General features: G+C 37.1%; 1 protein-coding gene across 1 annotated transcript in view; it reads left to right on the forward strand.

Moving 5' to 3' along the window:
* The first annotated feature begins 590 nt into the window (after window positions 1-590).
* The window catches only part of SNRNP48 (small nuclear ribonucleoprotein U11/U12 subunit 48), a 30,179-nt gene continuing 4,406 nt past the window's right edge, over window positions 591-26,363 (forward strand). The window contains exons 1-8 of the mRNA XM_037045379.1: window positions 591-786; window positions 2,984-3,097; window positions 3,356-3,416; window positions 4,217-4,291; window positions 10,727-10,915; window positions 11,352-11,473; window positions 25,612-25,700; window positions 26,025-26,186. Coding sequence (XP_036901274.1) covers window positions 631-786; window positions 2,984-3,097; window positions 3,356-3,416; window positions 4,217-4,291; window positions 10,727-10,915; window positions 11,352-11,473; window positions 25,612-25,700; window positions 26,025-26,186 — 968 coding nt within the window. The 5' untranslated portion in view covers window positions 591-630. The remainder of the gene's footprint in view (window positions 787-2,983; window positions 3,098-3,355; window positions 3,417-4,216; window positions 4,292-10,726; window positions 10,916-11,351; window positions 11,474-25,611; window positions 25,701-26,024; window positions 26,187-26,363) is intronic.

Genomic DNA, 26,363 nt, shown 5'->3' on the forward strand with positions numbered 1-26,363 from the left:
ATTAAAATAGACAATAGCCAATTATAGCTCATGAGTTGAAAAAAATAAGGAATTTTGGGACAACTGGGGAAATTTGAATATAAACTGTAAGATGATGTTTCGAAATGAATTATTTTCTTAGGGTCGATCGATTATTGTGGTCACGTAGGTAAAATGTCCCCATTCTTAAAAGATTCATACGGACATTTAGGGGTGAAGTATCCGCAACCTATTCAAAGCTTTCAAATAATTCAGCAAAAATTGTGCGTGGGGTTGTATAGGTCGATAGAGAGGGAGAAAGCAAACAAACGTGGCCAGAGGTTACCAGTTAATGAGAAGGCGGACAGCTCCGCGAATGCTCATTGTACTCTTCTTTAAACTTTTCTTTAGATATACACTGCTCTTTTAAAAAGTATGTGGGGGGTGGTAATGTCGGTCAGGGAAGTCCAGGAGCAAATGAGTCCACGAGCAATGGGACTAAAGCAGCGATATTTGAAAGTGACAGGAAAACACCTCTCCAAACGACAGCTCAGGGCCGCTCCCCATAGGCGACTCCGGTGCGGTGGAGGCGGAGCCCCGCCCCCAGCTCCCAGAAGCCCGTGCGCGCCGCCGACAGTTCGGCAGCTTCTTCCTGGCGGGTGGGGTGCGGCCATGGAGGGCGACCCTCCACCCGTGGAGGAACGGCGGCGGCTGCAGGAGGAGCTGTCCGAGTTCGTGGAGAGCTGCTGTCGCAGGCTGGAGGGGGTGACGGCGTCCCTGGGCTGGAGCCTGGATCGGCTGGACCCCGGAAAGGAGGAGGCGGCAGAGGTGAGCAGTGTGGGGTCCCTTTGGGGGCCTTGGGCCTGCAGTCTTCTCTGGCGGTGGGGGAATCCACGCTGGGACCGCGAAGGGAAGGCCGTGGGAGCCCCTGCCCGTGTGCAGAGCCGCAATGGGCTCCCGGGGCGGGCTGCGAACGCCCCTGACTCCCACGGGCTGGGCGCGCGAGGGCGCGCGAGGGCCCCCGGAGCGTTCCTCACCCACCTCCTGGGAGGCGCACCTACCGGGGAACTTCGGGTTTAAAGAAAATGTGAAAATCCCCTGGGTGAGGAGGAAATAGCAGATCAGGTGTTTATGTAGAAAATACCTGAATGGGTCTCAAAGTGCTTGTAGCAGAGGTGTTGGCGGTTTGCTTTGTCATCTGTCACGTGGATTCCGCGATGCACCCGATTCCGTGTCGGGAGAGGATGGGAGTTCAGTTCGCCTTTCTCTGCATTAAAATTGTGCACTTCTGACTGGGACACCGCTGATTCTAGAATTATTAAAGGGTATCACTAATAGGTGGTGACTAGCAACTCATCTGAACATTAGCATTGTTTTGAAAAAATGTAGGGAAGTGTATTAGAGTGACAAATTCTGATTTTTTTTTAAGTTGTGGGAGGGAGGAAAGCGTTCCAGTGAGGGGTAATTCATAATCTCTTAAGTTCTTTCTGAGTTTACCGTGCTGTAATAATTTCTTTCAGGTTGAAATTACATAACTGATTGCCAAGAGGCATTGTTAAGTATATTTGATTTATATATTGGGTTGGCCAGAAAGTCTGTTTAGTTTCTGTTTAAAGTAAAAGACACATTTTTTATTTTCGATAATTTTATTGATTTGGGTATTTTGAGTATGTCAGCCACCTCCTGCATAGTATACCATTGGTCGTTCTCAATTAATGTCTCGATTTTATCGCTATCAACTTCAGCTGGTCTTACCTGACCATGGAGCATTGTTCAGCAAGAAGCGAGAAATCTCCAGCAGGAAACTTGGCAAATCACTTTTGACACGACACGGCACAATTTTTTTTTTTGGCATTTCAGTTGCATTTTTATCTTTCTTGAAATGATAAAGCACAATGTACCGAAAATGTTGTGTATTTTCTTCCATCTTCAATATTAAAATGGCTACACAAGGATTCACCAATTTTGATAAGCTTTTTAAAAAATGCACACTGTATGACAGCTGTCACAATCACTCTTAACAAAATTGTTTCAAATGAAGTTAAAGACAGCTAAGCACTATTAGAACCATTGTGCAGAAAAAATGTAACAGATTTTTTGGCCAACCCAATAGATTTTTGGCAGTTATCACTATATAGTGAAAATTGGAGCCCTAAGTTCTTCCAGCGAGTACATACCAAGTGGCAGAAGGCTACTGGTTAGATCTATATGAAACACCAACATTTAAAGGGTATTAGACAGTGGTATATATACACAATGGACAGTGGTATATATACACAATGGAATATTATTCAGCAATAAAAGGGAAGGAAATTCTGTCATTTTCGACAACATGGATGGACCTTGAGGGAATTATGCTAAGATAAATGGGTCAGAGAGAGACAAATACCATATGACTTCATGTGGAATCTTAAAAAAAAATTAAAACAAATGAATAAACAAAACAGAAACCGACTCAGGGAGAGAACAAGCTGATGGTTGCCGTAAATTAAAAAAATAGAAAATATATGTTACCCAGGTGTATGTGGTCCCTCCGGAAAAAAATAATAAAGGGGGATACATAGAACAAGGAAAACCTCTTTAGAGGAGACCAGGTAGAAGGAACCAGAGAGGTAGAAGGAACATGAAAAGTATCAGGTTCACAGTATAAATAGACAATTAGATTGTGACCTTCTGAGCATTCACCTGTAAGGACTAAGACATGTGCTTTGGCTATAATAATAAGAAGGTTGTTAGTGACCTGCTGACTAGGTAGGTGAGGTTGTTGAGACAGTGAATGTGAACAAATCTTTTAGAGTTGGGCTTTGATGGGGTGGAGAGAGGGGGCAGGGGCTATAAGGGGAAGAAGGTTTTACTAAATTTTCTAAAAAGCACATATGCTCAAACTGGGTATTGGGAGAAGTCTGCAGAAGAGGACATAACTACATAGTACCACTTAATTAAGTAGTAAACTTTTAATAGTAAAATTATTTAAATCTTTAAATATTATATATCTTTTTTCTATGATTTCCTTTGGGTTTTATAGGATGAAGTTGTGATATGCCCTTATGATTCCAATCATCACATGCCTAAATCGTCTTTAGCAAAGCACATGGTATCGTGTAGGTTGAGGAAACTGGGCTACACAAGAGAAGAGGAGGTACTGTATATTTATTATGTATATGTCATGTAATCCATGCATTAATAAATTCACAATATATAGAAGCTATAGTGTGAGGTTTTCTGACATAAAATAATATTCATTTGTGGGGTAGAATGGTACTAGCCTAATTTTGCAAATTATTGCAAGAGATATTTAAATGATACGAATTTACTACTGATTTATATCAAATCTTGAAATAAGTTAATCATCTGATCCTCAAGAACACTAAGTTTTGTTTTACTTTTTATTATTTAGGATGAAATGTATAATTCTGAATTTTTCTATGAGAATGTAAAGATACCTTCAATCACTTTGAGTAAGTATTAATAGATTATAATTTTAAAATACCTTACCATATATATCTGTATTGACAATTCATTTTTGAATTATCAAAAGAATGGACTTTATGATCAAGTACACTTTGTACCTTAAGAGAATGTAGGATTATTTAAAATTAATGTGTGGTGAAACTAGTTTTGGTAATCTGAAATTTAGAGACCAGGCTTATATTAATAGTTAGTGAAAACCTGGCAAAGCTTTGTGCCGTGGGACAGATACATTTCTTCTCTGTTGTAACAAAAATCTGGCTAAACAGCAGTTTTAAAATAGGACTGAAGATGGAAATGTGTTCCAATAGGTTGAAATCTTGGGCTCTAAAATCAGAAGGCCCTGATTCAACTCTTGGTTTTGTCACTAACAGATGTGGGACTTTCAGCAAGGTTATTAACCTGTTTGTTGCCTAACCTTTATAAAATCTAGAAAGGGGATGATGGTAATAGCACTTTTGCAAGTACTAAATATGATATATGTAATACTCTTGGAATAACACTTACCTGGGATTCAAGTAATGTTAGGTATTATTGGTTTCTAAAATTTGTAGCAGCTACTGCTGTGTGCCTGACTATAATGTTTTCTGAAGCACCTGAACTCTGGTTGCTTATTGGGGTCTAGACAGATCTGAAAGAATTCTGCATTCACATTGCCTAGGTAGTGATTTGAGTGTTTACTCTGTTAAGATTCTCAAAGGTTTCTTTATGTGTCTAAATTGGGTTGGAAACCAATTGGTAATCTTGTGGACACTGATGATTCATATTGTGTTTATGGATTTTTCGACAGATAAGGACTCACAATTCCACATAATTAAACAAGCTAGAACTGCAGTTGGAAAAGATGGTGATTCTTATAATCAAAGTAAGTGGCATCATAGTTTGAGCTAATTAATGAGTTTTCTCCCACAAGCACGTTAGTAATTTTTAAGAAAAATCTTGTGAAAACAATTACATGGAAAAGGTTAAGTTTTACATTTAACATTAGACTACTGTGCATGGTGTCGCCTTTATTTGTTAGATATTTTCTGCTCAAATGCATGAGTTTCACTAGAACAGCATCTCTAGCTAGGGCTTCATGCTTTGGAATTACCTACTAGTTGAGATTGCCTTGTAGATAACTTTTAAATTTACAATTATTTAGTAAATAAATCCCATTTAGTGAGACTGTTTTACCCTGTGTTTACTGTTTACCCTGGGTTTCCTCTCTCTCTTGAGAATTTTAGCCCATTGTCAAATCTAAGAATATTGAAATGCAGTATAAAAGGAAGACTTAGGTTAAAAGAGATGAGTCTCCACAGCTGCCCCTAAGAATAAAGCAACACAACATGTTACATATAGTTTAGAAGGGTTTGTAGATCCCTTCATGCCCAGCTTTGGACTTGGGTTAAGAGTTTCTGCATGGGACTTACTTAGCAGAAATTAGGTTAGAATTTTTAAGTGTGAGCTTTTAGGAAATTGAAAGAAAACCGAATCCATCGAAAACATAGAAGTAAACAAGTAAATAGAGTTAATAGATTTTTGAACCTGGATATAAAATCTAACCTAAGCATGACTGGCTCTTTTTATAAGGATTTGAGTATTCTTTCAAACCTTCTGAAGGTAGCTTTCCCTGGACATCTTACCTTCCCCCCCATCACTCTTCTTTCTAGCTGAATTATATTCACCAGCTCATTGTTACAATTTGTTTTCTCCCTTGTTGAAGGTTAGGGTCTTAACCCATTTTTCTAAGCCAGTATCTGGGCTTGATTTCTCCCTAAGTTGAACTGTGGCTTTGGAAAGAGGAAATCCCTTCCCCTTAGTCTACCTTATGTTGGTTTCTTACAACAGCCAGATACACATTTCCTATTTTGAAGCTCCCATTTTTATGCACTTTTGTGCTAAATTTCACATTTTTCTCTTTGAGGGAAACGTTGGACTTCTGTCTTATTTGAAGAGATAATAAGCTGTGACCAGTCAAGCCTTTTTTGGGCCGCTATTATTGGTTCTACTCATTGCCCCTGCTTAGTTAATCAACCAATTAAAAAATAGAGGATTTTTGTGTGTGTTTTTGAATGGATTAATTATCAAAGGACTTTTTTTGGCCTTTCCTAGTTAGATAGATATAGTGAGTTTATATGAGAGCTTAAAAAGGGCTCGGAGATCATCTAATCCAGTGTTTGCTTTTAGAGATATGGAAATAAGCCCCATAGAGAAGATCAGGTTCTGGTGTATTTGTTCTAAACGTCCTCAGTACTTTATATTTTAAAAGAGATTTTTTTCAAAGCTCTGTTACATGTTTTATTACTTCCTCACAACAAACTTGTGATAGGTTGGACGAGTGTTTTCCCTCCCTAGTAGGTGAAGCAGTAGGGGGACACCTAAGTGAATTAACACTCTTGCTAGATAATGGGAAAGCTGGATCAAGAGCTAAGTTCTAAGTTTTGGCACAAACCTTGCATTGAGTTATGCTGCATTCTGTTAGAGACTCTACATTCAGTGATATTTGTGGAGTCTAGATTTACTGAAATGTATTCGTTATTTATTATGTCTGTCATGATTAAGTAGAAGAATATCACACTTCAAATCTGTACATAATATTTCTATTAGTACTGTTCATTTGTTATTTTCCTTTGGGTAAGCCTGTTTTAAAGAAATAAAGTTGCTGCTTGCCCTTGGACAACTTTGAAGTTGTACAAAGTTGTACAAAGGACAACTTCTCTGAGTTTTTGCTTCCTTATCTGTAATATAAAACTATCTGTGGTGTTATTTAGAGCAATACAGATAATGGATGCTAAACTAGCCTTGACTAATAATTGGTAGCTGGTTTTGTCTAGGTCGTTTAATTTCTAAGCTAATTAATTGAAAGCAAGTATTTCTAAGCTAAGTATTGAAAGCAATATTAAGGTAGTGAAATGGGTGAGAATTTTTATCTACTATCTATCAATCTATCTATAGATAGATAGATAGATATATAGATGAGTAATTTTCCAGAACATTTTCTAATCAGAGTTTTTTATTTATGTAACGAGTAATAAGGCAGATTTGGACATTGTAGTTCTTTACAAAAGCAAAGAATTACTTTGAATCAATACCTTCAATACATAATTAAGAGTAAATTTTATTTGATTTTGAATTTTTGCACTAGCTTAAATTAAGATTTAATTGTTAAGAATAATCATTTTTATATGGTCTGTAACTCTCTTTTTAAAATCTTTTTTCATCTTGTGTATAATTCTGCAGTTTCTCAACAGAGATTTTTTTTTGTGGCTTACTTATGTCTTAGACATTTTACCATGATACAGAAGTGATGTATTTACTTTGGAGGAGGATGACTAACATGAACAATTTTACATTTTCCCATACAATTAATATTTTGTTTGTTATTCACTAAGTTATAATTTTTTGTACACTTGTTTTCATTTCATTGATTTTATTAATTTCTCAATTCATTAATCTTTGTGAATACTTAAATAACCATTATTAGATCTACTTATTTTTGGATATAGTTATTTTGGTTGATTTTACAACTAAAATAATTGATTTTAATCATAAACAATTATATTTAGTGGTTTATCATTTTCCTTCAGTATTAAAGATTCAAGTTGCTATACCTCAGTTTCATGACCTATACAATTGACCCTCGAACAAAATGAGTTTGCACTGCACAGGCCCACTAATACGTGGATTGTTTTCAATAAATACAGTTGGCCCTCTGAATCTGTAGGTTTCACATCCACAGGTTTGGTATCCAAGGAGGATGCCAAACCAGTAATTTGGATCCATAGTTAGCAATCCAGGGATGTGAAGGGCAGACTGTCTGCATTGTTCTACACCAATTTATATAGGGCTCTTGAGCATCCACAGATTTTGGTGTACATGGAGTTTCCTGGCATCAAACCTCCTCGGATACTGAGGGCCGACTATAGTTAAATTTTTAGAGAGTCAAGTTATACAAGGATTTTTGACTGCATGGGGGTAAAGGGGGTTGGTGCCCCTGACTACTACTTTGTTCAAGGGTCACCTGTACTTGAGTCATGGCCATGATTTGAAGATCAGGTACTATGGTTAAATAACCCTAAAGAGACAGGATTATACTGGTTCTAGAGCTAATCTGTTCCTACCACTTGTGAGACTTGGACAAGTCACTCTGCTTCTGTGGGCTGTACTTTCTTTTATCTCTAATGTTAAGAAATTGACTCCATATGAATTCTTCCTAAAATTCTAAATCTGTATATTAAAAACAGTACCTCTCGTTAATATTTAATATTGTATCTCATATGTTTAAGATGCCCTATGATGGCAAAAGTGACTAACAAGCAAGAATTGAGAATTAGAGTTATTAAAAAGTTGCCGTTTGGGGTGATGAAATGTTTTGGAGATGGATAGAGGTGATGGTTGCACAGCAGTGTGTATGTGCCAGAGCCAGTGACCTGTACACGGGAAAATGGTTAAAATGGTACATTTTATGTTATGTGTATTTTACCACAATTTTTAAAAAAACTGCTGCCCATAAAAGTAGATAGAAGCTCACAGAATTTGTATGATTACAACACAATGAGATGTACCCCTAAATCCTAGAAACTTGTGTTTGAAAATTTACACTGTATGGAAATGTAAGCTTATTTAAGTGTGTATACCCATTTTTTTTTGTCAGAAATATCTGTGCTCTGAACAATTCAAATGCAGTTTGTTTAACTTTTCCTGTACTTTTTCTTTTTCAGTAATTGGGGTGAGTATAAAGAGGAATTAGGAACCTGAATGTACTCCTTATTTAAAGATATGCAGTATCCTTTTTGCAAATGATATCCTTTTAAAAGTATCATTCAAATTTTTAAACTTTAATTCACTGTCACAATATTAGTCTTGATTTGGAGTTTTATTTGAATTTTAAGGAATTTAAGTATCACTCTTCACCATACAGAAATTTAAGATGAATAATGAAAACTCCAGTATATTTCAAGGAGGAAATTATATTTGTTTCAAAATAACAGGCAAAGGTTTATGTGGAGCTTTTTATAATACAGTCATGCACCGCATAATGACATTTTGGTGTCCAGCTAACTGCATATATGAAGTGGTCTGTAAGATTATAATGGATTATAAGTGAAAGTTTGTTTGCAATTTTGAAAGAAAAGGCTGGACCTGACCAGGATGTTGCATTTACTGCTAGCTCTAGATGGTTTAAATAGACCCGGAGGCTCAGTATGTTGTCTACCTGACCTGCACCCTGCCCCTGGCTGGGGTCTGCAGTTATTGAAGGAGTGAAGGGAGCCAGCTGGAGAGGAAGGGAGCCCAGGAGCTCCCTGGTCTCACTCACACCCATTCCTGCAACACACTCCAGTGCATAGACTCACCTCCCTTTGTTCCCTTTCTCTTTTATCTCTCTTTCTTCTTAGTCCCATTTCAATACCCCTCCTGCCCCTGTCTCCTTCTCTCTCTCTCTTTCCCCCTCTCTCATCCCTCTTTTATTCTCATCTCAAGATTTATGTGTGTCTCTCTAGATCTCTACTTTTGCTATCCCTTTCTCTCCACTTCTCTTTCTTTTATTTCTCCCCTTTTCTCCCTCCTCCTGATGTCTGCTTTCTCTCTCATGGTGCCTCCCTCCACAGCCTACCCCCGGCCTCCCCAAGCCACACATACACTTTATCTTTTATACAGTATTTTTATTCTACCTTTTTTAGGTTCAGCTATGTTTAGATAATACAAATACCCATTGAGTTACAGTTGCCTGCAGTATTGAGCACAATAATAACATGCTGTACAGACCTATAGCCTAGGAACAATAGGATATATCGCATAGCCTTGTAGGCTATGCCATCTAGGTTTGTGTAAGTACACTTTTATGATAGTCTTACAGCGATGAAGTCACCTAATGAGGCATTTGTCAGAACCTGCCCCCATCATTAAGTGGCGCATGACTGTACATCAGTGTTTTCTAATCTTTTCTCATTTTTCTCTCAAACTTTTATAACCTGTGTTCAAAGGGTTAGGTTTATTAAAGCTAACTCATTTTTATATAATAAAATGAAATGTTTTAATATCTGGATACACAAAAGGACTTTTCCTAGTAGACGTAAGTGAAATTGATTGACTTGAAAGGGAATCCTTCCCTAAATTAAAAATCCTTTCACAAGTAAAAATGGCCGTCGTGTATCATTATCTATACTTGTTAAACCACAAACTCAGATTCAGTGTAACTATCCTCTTAATTTGTAGACAAATGTAATCTTTTGTGTGTGTGTTGTAATGCTTAGTTCATAGTATGCTTTTATTTGATCTTTTCTTGTGTCTTAGGAAGCCAACAAGGTTAAACTTTATCAAATATAAGTATCTGGGAAGAGCTACAGATTTTACATTGTTCTATGAGCCAGTTATTACTGTAGGGTAACCTAGCAAATATTAAAAGGATTTATTTAGTAGCTCATGTTCTTTGCATTAGTGAATACCAAGTTCTGGGACTATCATTTTAAATTGCTTTATTTACAGTTACCATAATTTTTTTATTTCTTTGAGAAAATTTGAATCTCTAAAATTTTCTTCAATGTTTAATACATCATATCAAGGTATTGTATTTACTTTTTTTCATTAATGAGCAGATTTTAGAAAGTTCTGTAACTACTGTGGGGTACTGCTGTTAACTTTTTTCAATTAACTTGGTTAAGCCAATATGCTTCCTCTTTGGAAAATGAAAACAAGTTTAGTCTCAACTTAATCTGTCTTTCTCTGGTCTGAGGAAGTGTGGGGTTTCTGCTACCTAACTGGTTTTTTGGTCCCTAGGTCTGAGTCATTGCACAAATGGAATGTATTTTGGATATGGAACAGCTAGCTTGATGTCTCATGTAAAAAAGATGTTTTTTAATATATTTTTCATATTTCCATAACTTGGTTTCAGAGGAACTATGAAGTTTGTTACCTATTAAGATTTCCCCCCAGCTTTTATGGCAAAAAACATAATAAATAGAAATGGAGTTAATATTTACTTTTATAATATGAACAGCCTTTTAAAAATTGTTACCCAGAAAGTTTCCTTGTGAGCACACTGTTTTACAGTAATTGCTGCCTGATTTCATGAGATCTGTCTTAACTTTGTTGGGAGAATAGCACACATCCACAATATTCTTTATGTGGATGTATCATTCAGGATAGAGTCATTGTTTTCATTTATCACACAGATTGATATTTTGTAATTTAGGGGTTACTATGAAAACAATCGTGTTAACACTGTGTTATTATAGTGCATGTTTAAAGATTAGTAGTAGATTTTAAGTCTACATTGCTTCATGTATTGTTTATTCTTGTGGTTTTATTTTTACTTTAGGGATTTATTCTTCATTACCTGTTGAAGTTCCTCTGAATCACAAACGATTTGTTTGTGATCTGACCCAAGCTGATCGTCTTGCCCTCTATGATTTTGTAATTGAGGAGACAAAGAAGCAGCGCTCTGATTCTCAAATTATTGAAAATGACAGTGATCTCTTTGTAGACTTGGCTGCAAAAGTCAATCAAGGTTTGAGATGAATATCATGGTTTATATTTCCTAACTGTCACTCCATTCTTTCAGTATTATTAAGATGATTTTTCAGGCCACTTTGAGTATGAATAAGATGGTTTTGTATTGTTTGATATTCACATGAAAAAATGTTTATTCAGTACATGAAATTTTGCTCTCTGATTTTTACATTAAGCATAGCTTCCTCCTGTAAGAATCTTACATACAACTGTGTCATTGTTTTCTTAAATCTATGTACATAAACATTCTTGTGTTTAATGGCTACAGAAAAGAAATGGTATAAAACTTGGCTCACTTACATCATGTAGTTTTAGAATACTTTTGTGACCTACATTGAAACATGTTGAAATGTGATTGTGGTGTTCCTTCCTGCTAATTTATAACAATTTAAAAGTTTCTAAGACATAATTACTTTATTTTATTCTTTTATTAGATAATAGTCGAAAAAGTCCAAAATCTTACCTTGAAATTCTGGCAGAAGTGAGGGATTATAAAAGAAGGCGCCAGTCCTATAGAGCCAAGAATGTTCACATAACCAAGAAGTCGTATACTGAGGTAAGTTTTACACAGTCTTGTAGAGCTCTGTTGAGAACAGAGATTTCCCTTAGGTAGTTTTCTAAGTCTGTTCTGTTTCCACAGCTCCTTAGACATTTTCTGGAAAAAAGTATCTTCAAGCTGGCCACACCTACTTTGCATTTGTTCCATCACTTTCAGGCCCACCCTCTATCAAAGGCTTTTAGGGTATAAAAACCTTACGTAAATACCTGCTTTTGAGAAAGTGGTAGGAGGATTTTGACTTTCAAGAGACCTGGGCTTAAGTTTTGATTCTGCTGTTTGTCATTGGCTATTTGAATTGGGCAAGCTATTTGAGGGTTTTAAAAATTACTTTTTAGCCCTAGGTATTGTGGCTTATTTGGAGCATTGTCCCATGAACCCAAACGTTGCATGTTCGATTTATAGTCAGAGCACATGCCTGGATTGTGGGTCCAGTCCCTAGTCAGGATGCGTACAAGAGGCAACTGATTGATGTTTCTCTTTCACATTGATATCTCTCTCCTACTCTTTCTCCCTCCTTTCCCCTCTCTTGAAAATCAATAGCCATGTCCTCAGGTGAGGACTAGAAAGTAAAAAAAGAATATTTTTTTCATTTTATCACAATATAAGAATTGATTGAGATTATACATGTGGATAAAAATTGTTCAATAAATATCTATTTTTCCCTTTTTAAAACTATTTTATTGATTATGCTAGTACAGTTGTTGCATTTTTCTCCCCTTTATTCCCTTCCATCTTGTACATCCCCTTCCACCAGCATTCCCCCACCTTAGTTCATGTCCTTGGGTCATAGCGTACATGTAAGTTATTTGGCTTCTACATTTCCTACAATATTCTTAACCTCCTATTTTGTACCTACCATTTATGCTTCTTACTCCCTGTACCTTTTCCCCAATTCTCTCCCCTCCCCCTAATCACTGATAACCCTACATGTGATTTCCATTTCTGTGATTTTGTTCCCATTCTAGTTGTTTGCTTAGTTTGTTTCTGTTTTTGTTTTTTTAGGTTCAGTTGTTGATAGTTGTCAGTTTGTATTCATTTTACTGTTCATAGTTTTGATCTTCTTTTTCTTAGATATGTCCCTTTAACACTTCATATAATACGGGTTTAGTAATGATGAACTCTTTTATCTTGACCTTACCTGGGAAACATTTTATCTGCCCTTCCATTCTAAATGATAGCTTTGCTGGATAGAATATTCTTGGATGTAGGTCCTTACCTTTCATGACTTGGAATACTTCTTTCCAAGTGTTCTTTTCTTGCCTGCAAGTGTTCTTTTAAAAAATAAGCTGATAGCCTCAAGGGAACTCCTTTGTAGATAACTGTCTCTTTTTTTCTTGCTGTTTTTAAGGTTCTCTTATCATCTTTAATCTTGGGTAATGTAATGATGATGTGCCTTGATGTGTGCTTCCTTGGGTTCACCTTCTTTGGGACTCTGAGCTTCCTGGACTTCCTGGAAGTCTGTTTCCTTTGCTAGAATGGGGAAGTTCTCCTTCTTCATTATTTGTTCAAATAAGTTTGCCATTTCTTGCTCCTCCTGTTCTTCTGGCGTCCCTATGATTCGGATGTTGTAATGTTTAAAGATGTCCTGGAGGTTCCTAAGCCTCTCCTCAATTTTTTGAAATCTTTCTTCATTCTGTTATACTTGGATGTTTATTTCTTCCTTCTGGTCCAAATCATTGATTTCAGTCCCGGTTTCCTTCCCTTCACTGTTGGTTCCTGTATGTTTTTCTTTATTTCACTTTTTATAACCTTCACTTCTTTCTCTATTTTGGGATCATACTCAGCCATTTCCATGAGCATCCTGATTACCAGTATTTTTTTTTTTAAAGAACTTTTTAAAAAAAATTTTTTTTAAATACTTTATTTATTTATCTTTAGAGGGGAAGGGAAGGAGAGAGGAAGGAAACATCAATGTATGGTTGCTTCTGGTGCATCCCCTGCAGGGAACTGACCCCTGCCGGAAACTGGCCTGCAACCCAAGCATGTGCCCTGACTGGGAATCGAACCGCGATTGTCTGGTTCGCAGGCCCGCGCTCAATCCACTGAGCTACACCAGCCCAGGGCTTGATTACCAGTACTTTGAACTGTGCATCTGATATGTTGACTATATCTTCATCATTTAGTTCTGTTTTTGGAGCTTTGATCTGTTCTTTCATTTGGGCCATATGTTTTTGTCTTGACAGGGCCTATTACATTATAAGGGGTATTCACCTTACAATGTAATAGGTATTGCCAGGGCAGGGCAACTCCAATCACTGCAGTGTGGTGCTGTATGTGGGGGAGAGGGCAGAGTGGGAACAATTTGCTTGGCTCTCCACAGGCTTTCAGTCACTTCCTCCGCTACCTAGAAGCAAATTGGGCCCTCCTGGTGCTGATTCCCTAGTGAGAGGGTTTGTGTCCATTATAGGACCCTGTGGGTCTCTCCGAAGAACTCTCCTTTGGGGCTGGGAGTTTTGCTTGCCACTGTAGCCCCTACATATTTTTCCAGGTAGAGGTTTTAAGGCCTTTTTTTCTGGCACTGGAACCCTGGTCTGCATAGTCTGTCTTGCTTCCTGGTTTATCCACATGCGTGCGGGACTGCTGGGTCCGCCAGCCACCACCTCGTCTGCTCAGTCCTCCAGCTGCCACCTTGCTGCATGTCCTCTCTGCCCTGGCTGCTCGTTTGCTTCTCTGCCTACCAGTCTGGATGAATGTGTCTTCTTTAACTCCTCAGTTGTCAGACTTCCATGCAGTTTGATTTTGTGACAGTTCTGATTCTTTTCATTTTTAAATTTGTTGTTGTCCTACTTTTGGTTGTGTGAGGAGGCAAAGTGTATCTACCCATGCCTCCATCTTGGCTGGGAGCCCAATAAAAAGCATTTTTTTTTTGGCAGAAATTTTAGTGTGCTTTTATGTACTCTACTAAATAGGCTTAAGAAGTGAATGTCTTGTTTTCAATTATTTATAATTTATATAATTATATAATGTATATTGTAAAATTATATAATTAATTACATTAATCTCTTGATGTATATCTAGATTTATATTCAGATGTTATTTAGTGGATGGTTAGAGTTGAACTTTCTGGTACATGAATTACCTTGCCCAGACTTTGAATAATTTCCTCACTGAATTCCTAATTGTTCCTACATTATTTCTCATTCTCTTTAGGATTTCAAAGATTTTCCACAATCTGGCCTCATAACTACCAAGCATTTTCTGTTGCTTTAGTCAAGCATGTCTCTTAGATTGTATCTGAGTACATAGCTTTATTCTCAGCTACAGGTCCCAATACATGTTCTTTTCTCATCTGAAATGTTCTTTGTTTTGCTGTTTAAATCTTTTTTTCTATTTTGTAAGTTCCAGGTACACAACTTTATATTTTGATGTCTGTAGACACTACAAGTGGTCACTGCTAAAAATCTCATTACTGTCATCACCATACAATTTATCCCTTTCTACTTTTCACTCACCTCCCAAACTCTTTCCCCTCAGCAACTACCAGTTGGTCCTCTGTAAAATGAGTTTGTTTTTGTTTATTTATTGTTGGTTTTGAGTGAAACCATATGGTATTTGGCTTTCTCTTCCTGATTTATTTACTTACATTATACCCTCAAGTATATATATTCATAGTATCCTTCAAGTACATATTCATTATACATTCATAGTATCACCAATGGCAAGGTCTCATTTCTTTTTATGGCTCAGTAGGATTCAGTGTATGTGACATCTTTCTTCATTTATCCATTCCTGGACACTTGGCTGTTTCCAAATTTTGGCTGTGCTGCAATAAGCATAGTAGTGCATGCATCTTTTCAAATTAGTGTTTTCATATGCTTAGGATAAATATGCAGAAGTGGCATAGCAGGGTAATATGATAGTTTTATTCTAAACTCTTTGAGGAATCCCCATGCTGTTGCCCACTGTGGCTACACCAATTTATAGTCTCATCAACAGCAGATGAGGTTTAACCTTTTTATTCATATTCTCTCTGACACTGGTTATATTTCTTACCTTTTTGATAATAGTCATTCAGATAGGTATGATACCTCATTATGGTTTTAATTAGTATCTCCCTAATAATTATTGATGTTGAGCATGTTTTCCTGTGCCTCTTGGCCACCTATATGGCTTTGGAAAAATGTCTGTTCACATCCTCTGCCCATTTTTTAATTTGATAGTTTGTTTTTTGTTGTTGAGGGATGTGAGTTTTTAGTATATTTTGTATAGTAACCTCTTATCAGATACATGATTTGAAAATATTTTCTACTATTCAGTAAATTGCCCTTTTCTTTTTAATGTTGGTTTCCTTCATTGTGCAAAACTTTTTAATTTGATGTAGTTTTTTTTTTGTTTATTTTCACTTTTTCCTTTGTGTTTGGAGAGCCACAAAAACATTTCTAAGACCAGTGTCAAGGAGATTACTGCCTATGTTTTCTTCTAGGAATTTTATGGTTTCAGGTCTTACATTCAAGTCATTAATCCATTTAGAGTTAAATTTTGTGTATGGTGTAAAATACTTGTCTAGTTTCATTATTTGCATATAGCTGTTCGGTTTTCCCAACACAGTTTATTAAATAGACTGTTCATTCTTTATTCTATGTTCTTGGCTCTTTTGTTATAAATTAATTGTGTGTATATATACATACATATATATAAGTTTATTTCTGGGCTCTCAATTCTCCATTGGTCTGTGTGTGTATGTGCCAATACTATATACTGTTTTGATTACTATAGTTTTGCAATGTAGTTTGAAATCAGGGAGCACGATACCTCCAGGTTTGTTCTAATTTCACAAGATTGCTTCAGCTATTCAGGGTGTTTTGTGCTTAAAATTTTAGAATTATTTGTACTAGTTCTGTGAGATATATCATTAGAATTTTGATAGGGATTCCACTGAATCTGTATATTGCTTTTGGTAGTATTGACATTTTAATGACATTAATTTTTCAAATCCATTTATTTGTGTCTTCTGTTTCTTTCATCAGTGTCTTTATATTTTCATTGTACAGGTCTTTCACCTCCTTGGTTAAATTTATTCCTAGGTATTTTATTATTTTTGATGCAGTTGTAAAAAGGATTGTTTTCTTAATTTATCTTTCCAGTGGTTTGTTATCAATGTGTAGAAATGCCACATACTCTGTATGTTGATTTTGTATCCTGCAACTTTACTGAATTCAGTTACTAGTTGTCACAGTTTTTTTGGTGGAGTCTTTAGGGGTTTTTTTATATAGTATTATGTCATCTGCAAGTACAGTTTTAGTTATTCCTTTCTGATTTGTATGCCTTTTCTTTTTCTTGTCTAATTGCTGGGGCTAGGACTTTCTGTATACTATGTTGAATAAAAATGGGGAAAGTGGGCGTCCTTGTCTTGTCCTATCTTAGAGGAAAAGTTTTCAGCTTATCACCATTGAATGTATCTGCTATGTGTTTTTCATATATAACCTTTATTAGATTGAGATACTTTTCTTGTGTATTTACTTTGTTGAGAGTTTTTATCATAAGTGGATGTTGAAATTTGTCAAGTTCTTTTTCTGCATCTATTGAGATGATTATGTAATTTTTATTTTTCATTTTGTTAATGTGCATATTGATTGATTTATGAATGTTGAACCATCCTTATATACCATGAATAAGTCCCACTTTATTGTGGTGTAGGATCTGTATTGCTGAATTCAGTTGGCTAATATTTCGTTGAGGATTCTGGATCCATGTTCATCAAGGATGTTAACCTGTACTTTTCTTTTTCTTTTTTTGTGGTGTCCTTGTCTGGTTTTGGTGTAGATAATGCTAGCCTTGTAAAATGTTTTTGGAAGGGTTTCTTTCTTTTCTGTTTTTTAGAAGAGTTTGAGAGGGATAGTTGTTAAATCTTGAACCTTTGGAAGAATTCATAGGTGAAACCATGTGATCCTGGGCTTTTATTTGTTGGGAGGTTTTGGTTATTGATTCAGTTTCTTTACTAATAATTGGTCTATTCAGAGTTTCTTTTTCTTTATGATTCAGTCTTGGAAGATTGTGTGTTTCTAGGAATTTATCTATTTCTTCTGGGTTGCCAATTTGTTGGTATATAATAATTAGTAGTAGTCCATTATCCTTTGTATTTCTTTGGTATCAGTTGTAACAACTTCCACATTTTGGATATATTTGAACCTTTCTTTTTTTCTTGGTCAGTCTAGCTAAGGTTTTGTTCATTTTGTCAATTTTTTTCAGATAACCAATCTTAATTTCTTATATATTTTTTCTGTCTTATTTATTTTTTTAGTCTCTATTTTATTTATTTTCTCTCTGATCTTTATTATTTCCTTCTACTAACTTTGGGCTCCTTTTTTCTTTTAGTTTCTTTAGGTGTAAAGTTAGTTTATTTGACATTTTTCTTGTTTCTTGAGTTAGGGCTATATTATGAACTTCCCTCTTAGAACTGCTTTTGCTCTGTCCCTTAGATTTTTATATGTCATATTTCTGTTTTCATTTGTCTGTATTTTTTTTTATTTCACCTTTGATTTTTTGGATGCTACATTGGTTGTTTCTTAGCATGCTATTTAATTTCCAGGTTTTTGTAGTTTTTCTCAGGTATCTTCTTGTAATTCATTTATAAGTTTTATACCATTGCAATTAGAAATGATGCTTGATATGATTTCAGTCTTGAATTTATTGAGGCTTTTTGTGGCCTAATATGATTTATATTGGAGAATATGTGCACTTGAGAAAAATGTGTATTCTGCTGCTTTTGGATAGAATATTCCAAATATATGTGTTATGTCTATTTGGTCTAATGTATCATTTATGGCCAGTGTTTCCTTATTGCTTTTTTTGTCTAGGTAGATGATGTATCCATTGCTCTAAATGGGGCATTAAAGTCCCCTACTATTATTGTATTGCTTGCACTTTCTCCCTTTAGGTCCATTAATGTTCCCTTTTATATTTCAGTGCTCCTATATTGGATGTGTTTGCATTTATCAGTGTTATATCTTCTTGCTGAATTAACTTCTTTATCATTAAATAGTGTTCTGCTTATTACAGTCTTTGTTTTAAAATCTATTTTGTGTGTGTATAGCAACACCAGCTTTATGTTTGTTTCTGTTTGCATGAAATATTTTGTTCCATCCTTTCACATTCAGTCTGTGTCCTCACTTCTGAAGTGAATCTCTTTCACACTCTTACTTCTTTTTTTTGAGATTTTATTTATTTATTTTTAGAGAGGGGGAGGGAAGGAGAAAGAGAGAGATAGAAACATCAATGTGTGCTTGCCTCACACACCCCCACTACTGGGGACCTGGCCTGCAACCCAGACCTGTGTCCTGACTAGGAATCGAACTGGTGACCCTTTGGGTCACAGGCTGGCACTCAATTCACTGAGCCACACCAGACAGGGCCACTCTTGTGTCTTTTGATTGCTGAATTTAGTTATTTACATTTAAAGTAATTATTGGTAAGTATGTATTTATTACTACTTTGTTAATATTTTTCTGGCCGATTTTATATTTCTTTTATATTCGTTTCTGGCTTTCTTTAGTGTTTTGTTTAGAGTCCTTTCTTGTTTTCTTTTGTGTGTTTACTGTTAGGTTTTTTTCTTTGTGGTTACCATGAGGATCACTTTGAATATCCTATTTATACAGTAGTCTCTTAAGTTGACAACAACTTAAAATAAATTTGAAGGCATTTCAAAGCTTTCCTGCCCATGTTTTATATTTTTAATGGCACATTTTATATCTTTTCATGTTTTCCTTAATTATTTTTAGTTAATTTTACTTCGTCTTTTAACCTTGATATTCACTTTATACATGATTGATCTACCTTTACTGCATAGTTACCTTTTCAAGTGATATTTTTACCTATGTATGTTTTTTTATCTAGTAGTGCCTTTTTCACTTAGAAAAGTTCCTTTAACATTTTTTGTAAGGCTGACTTAATGGTGATGAACTGTTTAAGCTTTTGCTTATCTGGAAAACTGCTAATCTCTCTTCAAATGTTAATTTTTACCTTGCTGCATAGAAAATTCTTGGTTGGAAATTTTTTTCTTTCAGCACTTTGATTATGTCATGCCATACCCTTTGGCCTCTAACTTGCTGGTGAAAAAATCTGCGATAGCCTTATAGGGTTTGCCTTGTATGTAATAAGTTGTTTTTCTCTTGTTGCTCTTAAGATTCTCTCCATCTTTTACGGTTTGAATTATAATGTGTTTTGATGTGGTTCTCTTTGGGTTCATCTTATTTAGAACTCTCTTGGCTTCATGGATCTGGAGTCTGTTTCATTTCCCAGATCAGGAATTTTTTTTCTAATTTTTCTTTTAAAAACCTTTTATTATCATTATAGTTTTTATAGTTTTATAGTTTTTCTCACCTGAGGATATATATATACTGATTTTTGAGAGATGAAGGGGATGACAGAAAGAGAGGGAGAGAAAGAGAAACATCTATGTGAGAAACATTGATTGGTTGCCTCCTGTACGTGCCCCAACTAGAGACTGAACCTAAAACATGGGTGTGTTCCCTGGCCGGGGAATCAAGTCTGCAGTCTTTTGGTGCATGGGACGATGGGACGATGCTCTAACCAACCGAGCCACTCAGCCTGGGCCCTTCAAATAGCTTTTATGGCCCTTTCTTTCTTCTGCTTTTGGGACCCCTATAATGTGAATGTTTTTCCACTTGATGTTGTCCCAGAGATTGCTTAAGATATCTTCACTTTTTAAAATTCTTTTTTCATTTGCTGCTCTAAGTGCCTTTCATTGCTTTCTCTTCCTACTCACTGAGTTTTATTTTTATTTCATCCAATTTGATGTTGAACCCTTCTAATGTATTTTCCAGTTCAGCTCTTTGTTTGGTATTCTTATATTTTTTATTTCTTAAAGTTTTTACTATATTTATCCACAGTTCAGTGAGCAATTTTATGACTATTACTTTGAACTCATTATCAGGTAGGCTGCTTAGCACTGTTTAATTAAAATTTTCTGGATTGTTTTGTTCTTTGGTTGGAAACATACTTGTTTCCTCATTTTGCCTGACTCCCTGTATTTGACTACATATTAGACAAACATATCCCAGTCCTGAAGAGGGGTGGCCTTGTATTGGAGATGATCTCCTCTCCTCAAGCACAATCTCCTCTTCTCCCCAAAGCCAGGCACTCAGGGTGCATCCTTTGTGTGGATGTGCTTACCCTTGGCCTTTGGCAGAGCCAGCTGCAGTGTGAGATGGACAGGTTGCAAGATACTCTTCTGTCCAGGCTGTGGTACAGCTGCTGCATGGGTAGGCTGTGGTGTGCTTGCCTCACTGGTTATAGTGTGGCTACCACTTGGGGTGGGCAAGGCATGGGTGCTTACCTGGCCTGGTAGTAGCATGGGATGGGAGGATCACTCAACCCACACTGGCAGGCCAGAGGAATGGCACCAAAAATGGCATATACCAGCTCTGTCAGCAGTAATGGGATGAGATTGCAAAAATGGTGCTAGCCTGTGCTTCTGCCCCTGGGGAAAGCCTTTACAGGTTCTTGCCTCTCTAGCACCCAGTTTAAGTTTTGTGAGTCTCCCTCGTGTTCTAAGCTTTTTCATCTTATTGCTTTTATGCTGGATCTCAGGGTGAGTGGGTCTGCACAGGATCCCTTTAAGAGTAGGTACTCCATTCCTTACTGTTCTATGTTTCTCCTGGACTTAATCCCGATTGATTTTCAAAACTAGACATTTGGGGGGCTTGTTTTTCTGGTGCCAGATCCCAGGGTTGGGCTGCCTAATGTGGGCTATAATCCTTTTACTCTTCAAGGCAGATTTCCATATTTGTTGGGATTCCCCCTCTGTTTGTAGGTAGGTCACCATGCTTTGATGAGACCGTGTTTCTGTCTTTCTCTTACTCGTCTTGATGCATCTTTTTTATCTTTTGCTGTGGAGTTGCTGTTTTCTCTAGCTCCCAGGCCTTTTTCAGGGGAAAATTATTCTACAGGTAGCCATAAATTTGTTGTATCCATGGGAGGGGGTGAGTTCAGGGTCTTCCTATGCCTGTGTCCTGAACGAGAATCTTCACTGTTTTAAGTCTTGATATTTACTGTTTCCATGAGGTGTAGTTGACTGTAAGCCATCCACCAGCTTATTGTACTTATGATCTATACCACACAGTTGAGCACTTAATTTTATGCCGCTTTTTGCAATTAAGTTATCCATTTTAGACTTACCTCTTTCAGTAGATATCTGGAACCACGTTATACTATGAGGCTGATTTTTACAGTCCCTTAAATACCTGGTTGTACATAATTTGTTTCTTTTCTAGTTTCACACTTTGTGATCAAGCTTGTGTTGCTGCTAGTGTTCTTTATAATTTTATGGTTTAAATTTTTATTATGGAAAAATTCAAGTATATACTAAAGTGGATGGAATAGTCTAATGAGCCCTTAGGTACGGTCACCTAGTTTCAACAATTATCTACATAGGATCATCTTTCATTTGTAGTCCCGTTTACTACTTTTCTCCCCTGCCCTGTTGCTTGGTAATTTTGTCTTTAAAAAATTTTTTTTTAAATACATTTTATTGATTATGCCATTACAGTTGTCTCATTCCCCCCTTCACTCCCCTCCACCCTACACACCCCTCCCCCACCATTCCCCCCCTTTCATTCATGTCCATGTGTCACAAGTTCTTTAGATTCTGTATTTCCTATAGTATTCCTGCCCTCCCCCTGTCTATTTTCTACCTACCGTCTATGCTACTTATTCTCTCTACCTTCTCCCCCCTTCTCCTCCTCCCACTCCCCTGTTGCTAACCCTCCATGTGATCTCCATTTCTATGGTTCCACTCCTGATCTAGCTGTCCTCTTAGTTTGCTTTTGTTTTAGGTGTGGTTGTTAATAACTGAGTTTGCTGTTCTTTCACTGTTCACATTTTTTATCTTCTTTTTCTTAGATAAGTCCCTTTAACATGTCATATAAAAAGGGCTTGGTGATGATGAACTCCTTGAATTTGACCTTATCTGAGAAGCACTTTATCTGCCCTTCCATTCTAAATGAAAGTTTTGCTGGATAGAGCAGTCTTGGATGTAGGTCTTTGGATTTCATGACTTGGAATACTTCTTCCCAGCCCCTTCTTGCCTGGAAGGTCTCTTTTGAGAAATCTGCTGACAGTCTGATGGGTACTCCTTTGTAGGTGACTGTCCCCTTATCTCTTGCTGCTAGAATTCTCTCCTTCATTTTAATCTTGGCTAATGTAATTATGGTGTGCCTTGGTGTGTTCCTTCTTGGGTCCAACTTCTTTGGGACTCCCTGAGCTTCCTGGATTTCCTGGAAGTCTGTTTCCTTTGCCAGACTGGGCAAATTCTCCTTTATTATTTGTTCAAATAAGTTTTCCACTCGTGGCTTTTTCTTTCCCCCGTCTGGTACCCCTATAATCTGGATGTTGGAATGTTTAAAGGTGTCCTGGAGGTTCCTAAGCCTCTCCTCATTTTTTTGAATTCCTTCTTTTCTGTTTGGTTGTTTCTGCCTTCCTTCTGGTCCACTCCCTTGATTTGAGTCCCAGTTTCCTTTCCATCACTATTGGTTTCCTGTGCATTTCCCTTCATTTCAATCAGTTTAGTTAGCCTCCATATGTTTCTCTAATTTGTGGCTAAAATCAACCAATTCTGTGAGCATCCTGATCACCAGTATTTTGAACTGTGCATCTGAAAGGTTGGCTATTTCTTGGTCACTTAGAGTTATAGGCTCTGGGGCTTTGAGCTGTTCTTGAGTCATAATGTTTGGTCTTTTCGCACCTGTTATGTATGAGGGGTGGAGCCTTAGGTGTTCCTCAGGGCTGGGTGACCCAGTGGCTGGATTGTGAGGCTGTATGTGGGGGCAGGGTCAGAGAGGGGAAAAAAATGGTGCTTTGCTCTGCTCCCTCTCAGATTTCTGTCCCCTCTGCGGCTTCCCACAAGCAAATTGGGCCCCTCTGGTCCTGGTTCCCAGGTGTGTGGGCCGGTGTACTCTCCAGGACCCTGTGGGTCTCTCCAATGTCTGTGGGCCTGGGAACCTCTCCCGGCCCCTCAATCCCGGGAAAGTCTTTCCAGTTGGTGCTTTCAGGCTCGAATTCCTGTCACTGAGGCCCTAGCCTGATTGGTCTGTGTCCCTGTTCGTTCCTTCGCTTGGTTTATCTGCCCGCGAATGTGTGACCGCAGTCAGCCAGCCGCCCTGCGCCCTCACTGGGTCTGCCCATCTCCACCCCACACCTGGGATCCACCAGCCGCCTCCACCTCCGCTCCTGGGTCGGTCGGACCAAACGATCTTTCCAGCCCGACCCCACTCCGCTGCTAACTCTGCCCCTGTTACCAGTCTGGCTGAGTGGTTCGTTGTTGTTGGACTTCCGTACAGTTCAGTTTTCACTGTTTTGGCTGCCTTTTTGTTTCTAAAACTTCGCTGTCTTTAAATTTAGTTGTGGGAGGGGGCACAGTGTTTCCACCTATGCCTCCATCTTGGCCAGAAGTCCTGCTTGGTAATTTTGGAAACAGATCCCAAATATCTTTCATCTGTAAATACTTTAGCATTTACAATTTTTTATTGACTTATCTCTGATTGGGCTTTTTAACATTATCCATTCCTAGTTTTATTTATATGATATAATTTTTGCTTGCTCTAAAGTAGAACCTGAACTTTGACAAATGCCAGTAAAAATTTGTTACATAATATAGTTATTATGCGTACCATACTACTCTGGGGTATGTAAAAATAAATGCACACAGACTCCACCCTTGAGGAGCTTATTACAGTTTAACAAGTAAAAAAGACCTTTTGAAGTACAGATTGTGATTAAGTGCTAAAATGAGGTAAGATCAGAGTGTGGGGGAGGAAGGATCAGTTTTTTTTAAGGGGATATTAGTATAGGCTTCAAAGAGAAGGTAGTATTTGAGAGAAGGGAAGAAGGAGCAGAAGGGGTAAAGGAATGCCTGTTTGTTGGCTCTTTCTACGTGGTGGCTCTGTGGAAACCATGTCCCATGACACTGGGGCGTAGAACTGCTTGTCAGGGAGTCATACAGGGAAGTGCTGTAGCTGGAACTGGAATTCAGGTATGTGTGACTCCTGTCACTCCCTGAGTTAGACCTTGACCTATCTTAGATTTTCCACAAGAGACTGGTGGATAAGGGTTTTCTATGGGGAAGGACTAGAGTTCCTAAAAATAAATAAAAGTATAGAAGTTTTCTAGAGACCCATTAGTAATCCGGGGTAGCTAGAATTGAGGGATTTTGAAGAAGTATCCAGAAGGAGATAAAGCTGACTTCTGCTATGTGGTATAGTGAAATCATGGAAGGCTTCAAAGGCTCTGTTAAGGAGTTTGGACATTACGGAGTTATATTTTATTTCAGGAGCTGTTGAAAATTTCTTAGAGGTGGGGAACAGTGCAGTCAGACGTGAAGTATAGTGTGTGCCTCTGAGATTGCCCCTTGTTTCCCATACCTTTCTTCTTAAAACTTTCCTAATTAGACATGAGGGAAACAACTATAACTTTCTATTTGAGTTTCACCCAAATAGTGACCAGCCCTGTGCTTAATGATGCCATAGGATAATAGGGAAAAGAAAAGTTTTAAATGGTTCATAGGTGATTCATTTATAGACTCATCAGGAAAGTATCTGAAGTGACTATAATGTTTCATGTTTTGTCTGTCATCTTGATTTAATTATGAGGTTTTTTAAAGAGTTTTATTTGTAAATAATCTCAAATGTAGAAATAAATTACAAAACTAAAAATAGTATAAAGAACTCCTGGGTCCTTTATACAGATCACCTATTGTTAACATCTTGCTCCATTTGCTTGTCATTTGTACTCTTTATCATTACCTCTTTTGCTCTCTCTCTCTCTCTCTCTTGATCTGTACATTAATGTTTTTCTTAACTGTTTAAAGGTTCCATACATCATAATCCTTTTTCCCTAAATACTTAGTATGTATTTCCTAAGAATAGGAATATTTTCTTACAGAATCATAGTATAGCTATCAACTTCAGCAAATATAACATTGATATAATTTCACCTACAATTCACATTCCAATTTGACTATTGCCTTTTTTATGTTTTCTGAACTCTACACATTCCATAGTCCATTGTATCATAGCTTTTAATAAACATTTGGCTGTCAGTGGTGATTTTTTTTCTTGCATTATAGTCTGAATATTTTTAACAGCTTTCTTATTTGGAATTCTGTGCTGAACTCTCCTCAGGTGATTCGGGATGTGATAAGTGTGCACATGGAGGAGCTCAGTGATCAGTGGCAGCAAGAGCAGGAAAGAGCAGAGGATGATGCTGAAAAGTATGTCATTGTGTTTATTGGTAAAAATACTCTTTTTAAACTGTTACCTATAATTGTTTAACTAAATTTTAGCGTTTCCAAGGCCATTAGTAGAGTGCTGTAATTCATCAGAATGCTTATTGTTTCTTGTCATTGCTCAGGATTATTACACCAGAGTTGTAAAACATGTTATAAAAACTTTGTTTCTTTGATTGCCCTTTTATATGGAATGTTAGATTATACATAGTTATCATTGATGTGAAAGAGAATATTGGACTTTAGGCCGGTCCATACTGAAGGCCAGTGGTTAAAACTAACTGATTACTATTCCTTTCTACACTTCAGGAATGAAAGGCGGTCAGTTTCAGTAGATTCACGGCAGTCTGCTGGAAGCTATTTGGATGCTGAGTGTTCACGACATAGAAGGGATCGGAGTAGGAGCCCACATAAACGAAAAAGAAATAAAGATAAAGATAAAAACTGGGATTCAAGAAGAAGAAAAGAGAGGTAATCTATCACTGTATCATCCAACATTGACTTGTTTATCTTTGAAGAATGGACAATTTCTTCTGTTATATACCATGTTGAAATAAATATAAGGGGAAGTTATGGTAAGGGAAGTAAATGGTCCAGTTACATAAACACAGCTATGGTGACATAGTTGTCTATATGCCCGATTGGATA

This window comes from Sturnira hondurensis, unplaced genomic scaffold (assembly GCF_014824575.4).
Source record: "Sturnira hondurensis isolate 20B ecotype Veracruz unplaced genomic scaffold, ASM1482457v3 Scaffold0004271, whole genome shotgun sequence".
NCBI classification, from domain to species: Eukaryota; Metazoa; Chordata; class Mammalia; order Chiroptera; family Phyllostomidae; genus Sturnira; species Sturnira hondurensis.